The sequence below is a fragment of the Mobula birostris genome, chromosome 3 (genome assembly GCF_030028105.1).
Source record: "Mobula birostris isolate sMobBir1 chromosome 3, sMobBir1.hap1, whole genome shotgun sequence".
Lineage (NCBI taxonomy): Eukaryota > Metazoa > Chordata > Chondrichthyes > Myliobatiformes > Myliobatidae > Mobula > Mobula birostris.
Genome location: NC_092372.1, coordinates 121,457,698 through 121,472,245, shown reverse-complemented (window position 1 = coordinate 121,472,245; position 14,548 = coordinate 121,457,698). Strand labels below are relative to the sequence as shown.

Sequence of the window (14,548 nt, the reverse complement as noted above, 5' to 3'; positions counted from 1 at the left end):
CACATTACCCCCTATGCCCTCCTGCCCGTCCTTTCGATACTAAGTACATCCTTTGATGTTAAGCTCCCATCTATGACCTTTCAGCCACGACTCAGTGATGCCCACGTCGTACCGACCAATCTGTAATTGAGCCCCAGTGTGTACACCTTGTTCCCAATGCTACATGGTAGGGCCCGAACAGAAGAGATATTGGGGTATAAATTCATTAACCCATAGAAAGTGGTAACATGGGTGGATAGGATGGTGAAGAAGGCACATGACATCCTTGCCATCATTGGATGGCAATGGAATATGGGATTTGGGTCATGTTACAACTGCCTAGGGCATTAGTATTGTGTGCATTTTACATCACCACATTATAGAAAAGATGTGATTACACTGGAAAGAATGCAGAGAAGATTTGACAGGACATTGCCTGGATTGGAAAGTGTTAGTTTTAAGGAGAGATTCCCCTGGAGTTGAAGGAAGTTGTGGAATGTACCTGATAGAGGTATGTAAAATTACAAGAGGCATTGACGGGGTAGATAGTCAGAATTTGCCCCCATGGTGTGCTGATCAGAAATGTGAGGGAACAGTTTGAAAGTGATGTATGCAATTACAAAGAAGGCACAACAATAGCAGTTTTCATTAGGAGCTTGAGAAGAATTGGCCTGTCTCTAAAGACATTGGCAAATATCAACAGATGCACCGTGGAGAGCATTCTAACTAGTTGCGTTGCCATCTGGTGTGGAGGGGCCGCTTCACAGCATCACAAAAAGGTGCAGAAAGTCGTGAACGCATCAGCTCCATCATGGACACAAGCCTCCCCAGTATCCAGGACATCTTCAAAAGATGAGCCGCAGAAAGGCGGCATCCATCATCAGGGGTTTCCATCTTCCAGGTCATGCCCTCTTCTCATTGCTACCATCAAGGAGGAGGTACAGAATCCTGAAGACACACACTCAACAGCTCCTTCCTCTCCACCATCTGATTTCTGAATGTACAATGAACCCATTAACACTTCCTCTGTATTTTCCCCTCTCTTTTTGCACTACTTATTTAATCAATTTTTATACATACTTCTTATTGTCATTTAGGTTTTATTATTATGTATTGCAATGTACTAATGCTAAACAACAAATTTCACGACATATGCCAGTGATATTAAACAGGGTTGTTGCAATCTGTTACGTGCTGCCAGAGGAAGTGGTGGAGACAGATATGATCACAACATTTTGGAGGCATCTAGACCCACACTAAACAGATAGGGTATTGAAGGCTCTGGACCTAATGTGAGCAAATGGGATAGGTACAATGATCAGCATTGGCATGAAGGGCTTATTTCTGTGCTCTATAACTATGTGACTCTGATTTCCCAGTGTTCAATGCTGTCAGAAAGAACAGTGTAAAATTCTTGAACCAGTGTGCCTGTTCCATTTAACTGAGTTGTCTGTTAGACTAATCCCTCTGAGCACAGCGTTTAATATTAACATTAACTGCTCTCACACACAAGCCACACTGAGTGAAAGAAGCAAGAAATTGAAAAGTTGCAGAAAAAAGTGCAAGGAACTCTCTCACATACAAGACACAAGGCTCCTTGTGTGACAGAGGAGCCCTTGCTCACATTCTGCTCACGTAGGCCTCCCAGAGCACACAAATAGGAGATGAGAGACCCACGGTGGCACGGTACTAGAGTGGCTGGTACAGCAGTTCCCAGCCTTTTTTATTCCATGGACCAATACCATTAAGCAAGGATTTCATGGATCCCAGGTTAGGAACCCCTGCGTTAGCACCACACTTTACAGTACTAGCAACCCAGGTTCAATTCCCACCATTATCTGAAAGCAGCTTGTACGTTCTCTCTGTGACTGTTGGGTTTCCTCTGGGTGCCCCAGTTTCCTCCAACAGACCAAAGTTGCACCAGTTGATAGTAATCAGTGATTGTAAATTGTCCCGTGGTTAGGCCAGGGTTAAATCAGAGGTTGCTGGGTGGTGTGGGGCCTGTTCCAAGCAAGCTGTATCTCAATAAGTAATTAAATAAATCAATAAACAGGGTCAGATATCACAATGGTGGTTGTGAGAACACTGGTTAGGAGGGATGAATTCAGCAGGACCACAGTGATGGTAATGAATACAAAGAACATTATTTAAAGGAGAGAATGGATGTTTTAGATTAAGAAAGGCCAAGTTCCATTTAATTAATACCAAAGCAGCCCTCAGCTTCAGGATTACTTTGGTGTGAGTAGCCTCTAGCATTCGTGGCCCTCATACACATACAAGAATTTTACGGAAGTGACATCAACAGATGCCTTGCACATCTTTTCTCATTACAGAATATAGAACATGCACGTTACATGGGGAATCTGGAACAAACCTGCAGAAGCAGGCCAACCATACACGGACTACCTGATCACATGTCATGACTGCTTCATGGTAAAATTCAAAAACTTCGTATATTAAAGATGTTGCACTTCGCAACAGGCTTCCTACCTTAAATATCACTCAAAGGTCAGTTAGATTTCATGAATGCAAGCGGCACCTTCTCTGATGCTGCGTTTTTCTTATTTCCAAACTTGATTTACAATTGAAAACTGACTCTCATTATTTGCCCAGAAGTACAGTATACCCCAATTCCACGGTTCACTCTCCACACAGTTTCTTTTTTTTAAAAAAAGCCACACTACTGACGCAGAAAGATACACACCCACCAACAAATATTTATTGCTTTGTTCTGTTATTTTGTTTAAGGATCTGGGCTCTGAAGGCACCAAGATTAAGTTGATGGACATATACATTGGATATATAATAAAACCCCCTCACAATTCAGAAAAATATACATAAACAATATCATCACACATTAACACATCTTTACTGTTTCAAATTACCTTTTCACCATGTGACAAAGTATGGTTTAGAGGAATAAAATCAAAAAGTACTGTACTCCATTAAGAATATACAGTTTAAGGATTGCCGATAAAGAACAATGACCCTCATAAATGTAAGTACCTGCATGTTAAAGTCCTTCACAATTGGCATAACGACAAATACAAATAGTTCTTAAAGCCTGTATTTAAACTCCTTTGGGCCGTATCTTACAACAGTGGGTCTCACAATGTTGCTTACACCGAATTCCTGTTAGCTCTCCTGCTTCTGCAATTGGGATTCGGATCGATTGGGAAAGATATCAGGGCTGCCCTCTCCTGGCAAATAATCTGTACCTCAATTACTAAGGCTTTTTGTGAAAAACAAAGTTAATCTTTCAGAGCACTCCAATTGAAATGAGTGGAAGCCATGTTGTGTAATTATGGAACGATGAAGCCAAGCTTAGACTTTAAAAAGTTGTCAGTAATGGGAAGAAGGGAATGCTGAGAGAGATTAAGAATTCCATTGTTTGAGGTCCTCGGAAAAGGAGTGATAAAAGTCCTGGCCCAAACTTTTGGATCACAGAATGCTAAACAGGAGTCAGGTATGCAGGTTAATTCCAGGCGGGCATTAGTTTGCTTATATCTCCAATTTAGGATTTTAATATAGCTTGGTATTTTCATTTGCACTTGTCTCTGACATTTTCCAAACCTTCATCCACAATTTTCAAGCAGCACAGACCAGCCGATAATACATCTGACTGCAAAGATGATTGAGCCACCATGTGGGCATAAGGTTGGGGAGGGAGGGGGATGAGTGTTCAGGACTGCAATTAGTCCATGCCTGTAGTTTATGGTTCAAATTGACGAGCCAGATATGCATGCAGGGAGAGGAGGAATGCTTCCTACAAGAATTTTAGAGTTTGGAAGAAATAAGAAGTGGAATAGGGGGAAAAGTTTTGGAGTGGCGAGTAAGTTGGAAGTTGTAGGTGAGATAAGGTTCAATTAAAAGATGAGCCTTTTCTTAACAGAGATTGCACTTCCCCAAGAGTATTAGATAAAGATTTCTAAAAGTATGCAAATTCAATTCAATAAAAAGTACAAAAGAATATCTTTCAAAATTTGTGCGATGTGCGGCTGGCCTGTTATAATGCAGTCAAGGCAGTTAGCTAATTTGCAGTATGGACAATATTGGTTCTGTAAAATTTGAAATAAATGATTATTGGAGAAATCAATATGCAAACAAGTGTGACCCACTGCAAAATCCCACCGTTAAAAGCCCCCTTTTCCAAGCCCACACTGACGCTATTCTGTTTGTCTTTCTTTGTCTGGTTTAGACTTCTATGAACTTGAAGCCCCTTCAAGGATTACGGAGTGTTACACCAGGAGTTAAAAGGTTCTCACATTTTGGCTATGTACCCTGGTTTTGTGAGAGGAAATAATGAAGAACAACAGTATCGTTATTGGCCAATAAGTAGGTAATGTTCCTATACAATAAAATAATCGAGAAGGACATTTTTTTTAAAAACAAAGTGTCCCTTTTGTCAGCCTTCACAGGTAGTATTAGAAAGTTTCTTCAAAAATATATATATTTAAAAACCCCAAAAAATAATCCTATTGACATGGCTTCCTAGTTTAAACACAAAAGTATTAAAGAAAAACACAACATTGGCAGCAAACCAAGGGGCGAATACTTCTAATCACATTTAACCTGTGAAAAATTGCAGTGTGGGAACACCTCAGGCCACTGTATGGAGAGACCATGAATGCCATCTTAAAGACTTGTGCAGATTATTTCCAGTGAAAATGTCAATCCCCTAGCTATCAAAACATACAGTGGCCTGTGGTATGTTTACCTCAATCTTTACTCTTCATAATATTATGAAATATTACAGGCCTTTTGTTTTGAGGGAGTGTTGAGCAGCATGCAATAGTTTTACATTAACTTCTCAGCCAGGGAGTGGGTGGAATGGAGATATTTCCATGTCTTGGCCTTGAAACATGTGAAGCCTCCAATAACAGATATATTGTATGGAAATGCTAAGCTGCCACTGGGAAGGGTACATAAGGGAGGCTGTTATAATTAAGCCTTTTTTGTAGCTTGTTAGGTTTTATCACATTATAATTGAGTCATTTATCCTGTCAGACTCCGGATGTGAGACTGACCTGTTTGATAGCCCTGGGCCTTCTAGTTCCTTGCATTGGAAGATGGAAAGTGACCTCCACAAAACTGTTCTTTAAAACTTTATTCCATTCCACCCTACCTCCCAAATCCAGAACTTGCTCAGTGGGTGCATTCAAGGAAATAAGAAGCTTAGTGTTCAGCAAAAACCAGAGAAGGCCCTAAAAACTCAAACCAAGAGTAGACGCTCCACAGCTGCCAAGAAGAGAAGACATTTGTCCCTGCTGTGTGGCTTTGAACCATCTTCTCAATCATGAGTCTGAATTATTTTGATATATGAATGTACCTATTTATTTAGAAAAATTCAAAAACTAGATTATATTACAGGAAGGAACAGAATACTGTCTGTCCAGGCTAACAAAAAAACTGGAGTAAATGTGAATGTGGCAGGATAACCACAATAGAAATATTGTGTACAAGATATTTACAGCAGAGTTAAGTGCTAGGTGACATCACTAACAAATTAGGTTTCTTTTGATACCCAAATGCAACAATACTTGAGTACCATCTCTGAGTGCCTCATATATGTCATATATATAATATATATATAGAATATATATATAGAAAAGAACCCACTACTTTTCTAAAATTCTTCCACTCCCACTATTTGTTACATCTTTTAAAATAAGAAAATGTTAATTCTGGTGTAAAAGAAATTAAATTACAAAGCAATCCAATCCTTTGCTTGTAGTTTCCTCCCTTCTGCTAGCTGGGATGTTTTGTTCGTGCTTTTGAGCAGCTCACACTTCATTTTCCAGAGGTAGTCGTTCACAGATGTTGCTGGGGGTCTGTGTGCTGAGGGGCTTTTCTTTGTTCAGGAGGTGTGTGGGCAGAAGCTTGTATGGACTGTTCGGGGTTCTGCGAGAGTGGGCTTGGGGGATGGGATGTGTTAACACCAGCAGGATCGATTATCTATATAGTGGAACTGTTATACTGACTACTTACAAAAGTGAAAAGTTCTTGTATCCCATGCACCATCCCAACTCCCTTACTCTTTCTGAAAGCAGATTTCAACCCCACATCAGCTCAATCTAGTGCCCATTTTTTCTACAAATAATTCCTAGCCACTTAATGTTGTTAGGCTCTCCTAGCCAATTCTGGTCCCGGTTGTTCTGAACATTCATGCAGTACAAACTCCAGTTGGGACTACATATCAGGAACAGAAAGCTCACAACTTTTCAAATGAAGCTAAACTTGTTACTGCTGAGGTTGGCACAGATTAAAGTTTGGGCCAGATGCATCTAATCCATATTGGATAGATCAATACCAACAGAGTCATGCAGGCATTGTATGAAACATCAGTGACTCACCCAAAGTATCTCTCAAGATTTATTATTAGTATTACCTTCATGAAGAAGAGTAGAAAGCTCTACATGGCTCCCATGCCCTTCTCCTTATACCTCACTTGGTTTGGTGCCAATTGCCTTATACTTAAAAGGACACACGACCATGATTCACTGACTAGAGGATAGGATGTCAAAGGAAAATGGCAATAGCACCAAAGATCTTACCAAATGACAGAATTATTAGGGGTAGTTTTAATGATGGGTCTAACTCTGCGTTGTACGAAATGAGAGGTCCTTTCACCACAATCTATGACTTTTTGTCTTCTATTCTGATTGCACAATTTCTTTGACCCAAGCTAAGTTTAATTCTGTAACAGTCTTGTCCATGAGATTGTAATAGTAATGCCAACAAGTTGAGGGAAGGGAAAGAAAGGGGGGAAATACTGGCCAAGTTACAGAACAATTAGTGGCAATCATAATGCTCATGGTGGAAGTCAGTTAATGTTGACTAGGAGGAAAATGCTGGGAAATATATTAGTAATAAGAGCATGCAATTCAAAAATCCCATTTCAGTATTGTATAGTAATTTCAGAAACATGCAAGAATATGTCACTTGCCCAATCACAATGGGAGCCATTCCAGAGACACTTTGTAATCAACTCATTATAGATGCTATCAAAAAGTCTCCAAAGGTTGGGTAAAATCCTTTTGGCATCCACTCTGTTGTTTTAGAAGTAAAGTGTGTCCCTGACTGTTCAGAATAAGAAACGTTCCCAGTTTGTTCCCAGACTACGACAAGTTAACTTAATATGAATCTTGCAGAAATAATTTCTAAATTGGGCTCCATGCCCTTGGATTAGGCATGGGATAATAAAAGAAAACAGATGCTTTGCTAGCAATGCAATTGACTCAGACTTAAAAAAAAATTTATTTATTGAGATACAGCGCGGAACAGGCCATTTTGGCCCTTTGAGCTGTGCCGCCCAGCGACCCCCTGATTTCATCCTAGCCTCATCACGGGAAACTTTATCATGACCAATTAACATATGAACTGCTACGTCTGGACTGTGGGGAAAAAACCAGAGCACCCAGAGAAAACCCATTCATTACATACAGACTCCTCACAGATGAGGTTGGAATTGGACTCTGATGCCCCGAACTGTAATAGTGTTTTGTTAACCACTAGACTACCATGGCTCAATTTTTTGTCAGTGAGAAATGATTCCCACTCCCAGCCAAGACAGAAATAGTAATAACCATGTCTGTGTCATTTCACACATCACATTTGTCTGAGCAGTTCCTGGTGCTGGTCACCCTCCCAAGCCTGATACATCTTCTGTGCCTCGGCCAATGAGGTGATGTCCTTCCTTATGCAACACTCCTTTCAGTGCTTTACAAGGTATTTGGACATTATTGTTCTGGCATGTCTGTCAAAGATGTCCCTAGGACAATGTGGTTTTACTTGCACGGCACCTGACAGGAAGGCTTTAAAGGTAAGTAAATTATGCAGCTACATTCCTGGCCAACACTCCGCTCTCCACAATGAAAAATGTCCCCTAACAATACCAAATCTCTGACCAGTCACTTGGTCTTAGAACCTCCACAAATTCCACAATTCTCACTACGATGTGCTGCCAGTCTCAAGCCCCTTAACATCCACTGCTGGTCTCTCTGCCGACAGTCCCTCATACAAACTGCTCGTTCCATTCATAATCCCCCTTAGGAATTCCTAGTTCTTTCTGTTTAATAGCACTCCATCCTACCCTACTCCAAGTCCTCCCCAATCTCTCCCAGTACTTTCTAATCCCTCACCTTCAGTATCAACCACAAATTTCCTTAAGTCCCTCACTGTAAGTGCTGGCCTACATTTCCTCCTCACCCTGTCCACAGCACAGGCCTGCAGTCTTGGGAAATGAGGAGAGGCAGTACACTTTCAGCTATGATATGGTGTGATGCACCGTGCCAAGACCTTGAGAAGATGGAAATATTCATCTGACAGCCCCTAACCAAATGCTCGTTAACAACCTCACTGCTGCATTACTCAAGTGCAGCCCAATGAGTGCACTGGAATTTCCAGACAACTGATTCCAGGATTGGTAGTAAAATGTACTGGAAAGGGGGCATTTCTGGACAGGATCTGGAAGTCAGATTTAACCAGCCACTGAATAAATGACTATGAACTAAAATATAAATTCCCCTGCCAGAATGCGATGTTTTTCCCCCAGGGACTGCTCCCCACCCCCCCGCCGAATCAGCCATGTAGGAGTGGTTATGTAAAGGTGCAATGTACCATCTCCCATTTACAGAAGGATCTATAAAGCTGGTTCAGATTCATTCAGCACCTCCTATTCAACAGAATTCAGCGTTGGGACACAATGGTGCTGCTGGAACCTCACAGCAAAATGAAGAATATAAGTAGAACTAGCATAGCTTTATTGTAAAATTACCAGTTCTGTGTCCTGAGATACCTGCTCCCACCTGTCTTTTTACCCTTTCCATTCTAGATTCCTGAACTGAAGTACTGAAATTTTCAGGCTTCCTTACCATATATACACACACACATTCTAACCTGTTACCCTTCAACAACAAAACATTATCATGATAGACAGAATAGACCCTCAGCTCACTCTGCTCACTCCGAGAAGTATGCTATAATAACTTAGTGCTTCTAAAAGATTAAAAACAAAGTTGAACAGTATCAGGCTAGATTTATCCAAGAAATGGCCAAAGTGCTCAGCCCAAACACCAGTAAAACACCTGCGCCGTCAATCTAAGGCTTCCTCAGTGTACTCATTCAGCCACAATCACCTACCTTCCTGCACATTGAACATGTTATCTGATCACATAGCTGTTTGTGGGAGCTAGCTGTGTACAAATTGGTAGTCAAACTTCCAACAACAGTGATTACAATTCAAAAGTACTTCAATGGCTGTCCAATGTTCTGAGGTTGTAAAGGCTAGACATTTTCATTATTTGAATCATCTAGAGGAGAATACAAAATGTCAGGATGCATACAGGCAAGTTCCCATGCTCTTGGTATTACTTCAAAGACCAAGGACAAGACATGATACAGCTGCTCAGAACATCAATCTTTCTTTGGCTACTTCAGGCAAACTCTCTCAGTTGGAAGTGCTTTTTGATGGAAATTGTATGTATCCCTTTGGCAAGATTGGCCAAAAATGAAATCGAAAGTATCAAGTGAAAATGTGTAGAATTTTTTCATTAATTACAAATTATTCAGAACCTTAGTTGCTTGCTCTTTTCGGACTACAGTTCCTCTCCAGATCTAACCCTTCTTGCCCATCGGAAATGGTGACGATCTCTTATTTGGCTCATTATTTCAATTAAGTAATCTGAAAACATTTGTTCCAGCAAGCACAATGTGTAAAATCACTTTGGGGAGAGCTGATTAGACAAGCTGTATTCCTCTATCCTGGTATGGTACCTGTTAGATACAGACTATAGTGACATTATTTCTCCAGGAAAGATTAATAATTTTCCTCAGACCTTTAGATGCCTTTGAACAAACGAAGAAGAAATTGAAACACCAAGGCAATTAAACCATCATAAATATTTCCTTTTAGTTTTGAGCCAACTGCTTGGGACAATCCTGTTCACCAATAAAGTACCATGCCAATATTCACATTATAGGCTCACCGGTGGAAAATAACCCTCAGGATGAGGTACCAGATAGCAACAATACCTGTGGAGCTGCATCCCAGCATCAGTTAGTACCCTCAGGGTGTAAGGAGAACCAGGTAGAGCAAGAACTCTCTCAATACCTTATGTTCAACCCTACCAAAACTTTTGGGTAAATAAACATGTCATTTACCCGAAGCTAATTTAGGTTTTAATGAAACAAGAGATTAACCCCTTGCCCATAACGTCAGTCCCCTACTTTCACAGTCAAATCCATCATGTCAACCAAGTAAATCTGCTAATAAGGCTATATGGGAGAGGAGGCAAAGACAGCTTCAACCCCTCTATTTCCCCAAACCCACACAAAACAAAAATCATTCTGAGAGGTCAAAGATGTGATCATACCAACCCTCCATTGAATATGTTGATGATGAATATAAGGGCTACAAAGAGGACACTCTTTAGTTGCCTGGTTTGGGTTTTGGGTCGAACAGTTGTTTTATGATTACAAATAAAGAAAACATAGGCATTTTACTTCTCTCCCCCCCAAAAAAAACTATCATAGAAGATAACATTCCTACATACAAGCCCTCATTAACACACACTTTCTGAAAGTGATCTTTATCCAATACTTACTATCCCTGAAGTGTAAATATCTTTTTAAAAAGGAAGAAAAACTGTACCATTACCTCTCACTGAGCTTGAGTTCTGGAGAGAGGAATTAAAAACACACACATATATATGACCCTCACAGAAGTAGTGCAGAATAATGTTCTTTGACTTCACAACAGTTCATTTTTTTGTCTTTTTACATTTCTTCTAACGTAAAAATATCTGTGTTTCTGTGAAAAATAGATTTTTGTTTTGCTTTTGGTAAAAACGAGCAGGCACCAGGATGTGTAGATAATTGGCAGGTGGCAGCACCCTCTGTGTAGGGGAAGTTGGGTGTGGAAGTCCTAGTCCTTCACCAGCCGGTAAACGTGATGCTGTGCACCATGCTCACTTGTTGACACCTCAAATACAAATGCTATACACAGCAAGGTCTCCTGGGTGTCCCGGTTGGTCACAACCTGGCAGAAAGCGAGACAGAAAGGAAAGATGAAACATGTCAATGCAGAACAAAAATCACATTGCAGCACCAGGCGGCACTGTGGTGCAAAGGTAGAGCTACTGCTCCAGTGACCTGGGTCAACCCTGACCTTGGGTGGTGTCTCCTTCCACATCCCAAACTCACGCAGGTTGGTAGGCTAATTGGTCATTGTAAATTACCCCTACTGCATAGGAGCATGGTGGACTTTGGGGGTTAATGGGAGTGCAGGAAGGAATAAAATAGGATTAGTGTACATGGGAGCTTTATGGTCAGTATTGACCCAGTGGACCAAAAGGTCTGTTTCTTTCCATGCCGTACCTCTGTATGGGTGGTGGACTGGATATACATCTCTACTAAAGGAGCTGTAAGGTGCTCCTTCCCTCCACTTGCCTGCAGGTCACCCTTGGGCAAGGTGTAGCACCTGCTTAGCCCCCAGGTCAGGGTCACGTGAAGTCACGGGAGCAGGTGGTGGATGGTCGTACGAGCAGATGGTGCAGATCACAAGTCCTGGTTATGTGACCACTGATGCCAGGCAGACCATCTCTGAAGAGTATTGATAATGGCTGGAGTCACCCATCTTGCAAAGAGACTGCCCAGAAGAAGGTAATGGCAAACCACTTCTGTAGAAAATTTGCCATGGTCACGGAAAGACCACGATCACCCACATCATATGACATGGCACATAATGATCCTCTCTGCAGCCCCCTCCTTGGTATCATTATAGACCTTACGAAGGTACATTAAGTTAACGTGGGCCAGAAGAGGTGGATGGAATTGGAACAATAGAGAATGGAAACAGATAGCCATGGGTTGCTTTAACAATATTCTGTCTCAGCATTTTGCATCTATATAGTGAATTTGATGCAATAGTATCCTGACATGCTTCTTAAGCACCTTAATTGACAGAATATGGCAATGAGCCGTGTATAGATGAGCTCAGGATAGAACTAGAGCAATATAGAGTACGAGTTTATTTGGGCTGGAGGAGGAAAAAGGGAGATGAGTAATTTCAAAACAAGTGGGATTTTTAAGAATTGAACCATTGCTCTAACAACAACCGTACATGCTCCTCAACATAGCATGGTAGCATAGCAGTTAGTAGAGTGCCAGCGATCGTGTTCAATTCCATTCCTGACGGTAAGCAGTTTGTACATTCTCCCCATAACCATGTGGGTTTCCACTGGCTGCTCCAGTTTCCTCCCACATTCCCACAGGTGTACAGGTTCGTATGTTAATTGGTCACAGGAGTGTAATTGGGCGGCATGGGCTTGTTGGGCTAGAAGGGTCTGTTTTATCTCTAATAAATAAAAAAGATCTTCAGGTCTCTTTTTAAACCATTCTTCCAAGAATGGAGAATACTTTTTCACATTTCCCATCGGATTTTTCATATCATATTTTACCAAACGTAAATATTCCACCAAAGGTCTGCACACGTTACTCATCCTTGTCATTGAGTAGTTCAGGCAGTAACTTGGATGTGAATGTTTAGAGAGTTTTAGTAATTAAGTTTAATTTTCAATAGGAAGTTGGAAGTACCTAGTCAAATGGAAATCAGGTCATTTGCTGCAGATTAGATATTTACCTGGGACCACTGTGGTGTATATGGCTCATGCATTCACTGGATAGAATTACCAGGTTCATCAGTAAAGTCATAATACGTTATTTATAATGGGGAAATTCAGGTGAAATATGTAAATATGCAGTTTTAAAAATAAGCTAGTTATAATTGTAATGATTAGGTAATTTCAATCTTGTATTTTAAGAGCTTATAAGAGAAATGGAGATGTTTTGATACCCTGGGTGAAATTAAACTGGTTAATAATTCAGTTTTATAGGAGGGACACAAGCAGTTCATAAATGAATGTTTGCAATCAAGTCATGCTTAACCTTGCCATCGATATCACAGGCAAAGATGCATAAACTGCAACTTCATTCCTTGAGTACAAAGTTTCAGATCATAAGCAAGGAGGATTTTTCGAGAAGCACGTAAAAAGTGCAATTAATAACCTTTACTCCCGGGGGGATAATTTAAATCAGCAATGTGAAAGTGATGCCTGGTGGAAGGTGCTGGAGAAAGTCATAGATTAATATTAGGTGGATTGTTTGACCCAGTCAATAAAATATTAATAGAGTCATAGAGTCATGGAACACTACAGCACAGAAACAAGCTCTTTGGCTCATCTAGTCCATGCTGAAATCTCAATCTGCAACCGGACGATAACTCTCCCATCCATGTATCTATCCAAATTTCTCTTCAATGTTGAAATTGAACCTGCATCCACCACTTCCACTGGCAGCTCCTTCCACACTCTCTGAGTGGAGAAGTTCCTCCTCATGTTCCCCTTAAGTATTTCGCCTTTCTCCCTTAACCCATGACCTCTAGTTCTAGTCTCACCCAACCTCAGTGGAAAAGGCCTGCTTGCATTCACCCTATCTATTCCTCTCATAATTTCGTATACCTCTCTCACATCTCCCCTCATTCTCCTATGGTCCAAGGAATAAAGTTCTAACCTGTTCAGCCCTTCCTTATAACCCAGGTCCTGCAATCCTGGCAACATCTTTGTAAATTCTCTCCACACTTTCAATCTTATAGGCAATTTTCCTGCAGGTAGGTGACCAAAGCTGCACACAATACTCCAAATTAGGCCTCGCCAGTGTCTTACACAGTTTCAACATAACATTCCAACTCCTGTACTCAATACTTTGTTTTATGAAGCACACTGTTCCAAAAACTTTCTTTGTGACCCTACTTACCTGTGATGCCAGTTTCATGGAGTTATGGGTCTGTATTCCCAGATCCCTTTATGGTACTGCACTCCTCAGTGCCCTACCATTCAGTCTCAGTCCTACCCTGGTTTGCCTCCCAAAGTGCAACAGCTCACACTTGTCTGCATTAAGTTCCATCTGCCATTTTTCAGCCCACTTTTTCATCCCGTCCAGATCCCACTGCAAGTTTTGAGAGCCTTCCTTACCGTCTAGTACACCCCCAATCTTGGTATCATCTGCAAATCTGCTGATCAGGTTTATTACATGATCATCCAGATCATTGATATAGATGACAAACAACAATGGACCCAGCACCAATCCACGTGTCACACCACTAGTCACAGGCATCCAGTCAGAGAGGCAACCATCTACTACCACTCCCTGACTTCTCCAGCAAAGCCAATGTCTAACCTAATTTACTACATCACCTTGAATGCCAACTGATTGAACCTACTTGAGCAATCGTCCATGTAGGACCTTGTCGAAACCCTTCTCTTGTCCATGGAGTCAAAACCTATGTAGACAACATCCACTGCCTTGCCTTCATCAACTTCCCTGGTAACTTCCTTCAAAGACTCTGTAAAAATTGGTTAGACATGACCTACCATGCACAAAGCCATGTTGATTATCCCTAATCAGTACCTGTCTAACCAAAAACACTTCCTTAGAATAGCTTCCAGTAGCTTACCCACTAGTGACGTCAGGCTCACCGGCCTATAACTTCCTGGCTTATTCTCAGAGCCTT

At 41.1% G+C, this 14,548-nt stretch overlaps 1 protein-coding gene across 1 annotated transcript in view; it reads right to left on the bottom strand.

Moving 5' to 3' along the window:
* Positions 1 to 1,136: 1,136 nt before the first annotated feature.
* The window catches only part of LOC140195694 (transcriptional enhancer factor TEF-5-like), a 210,672-nt gene continuing 197,260 nt past the window's right edge, over positions 1,137 to 14,548 (bottom strand). Inside the window, exon 15 of the mRNA XM_072254407.1 lies at positions 1,137 to 11,017. Coding sequence (XP_072110508.1) covers positions 10,904 to 11,017 — 114 coding nt within the window. The 3' untranslated portion in view covers positions 1,137 to 10,903. The remainder of the gene's footprint in view (positions 11,018 to 14,548) is intronic.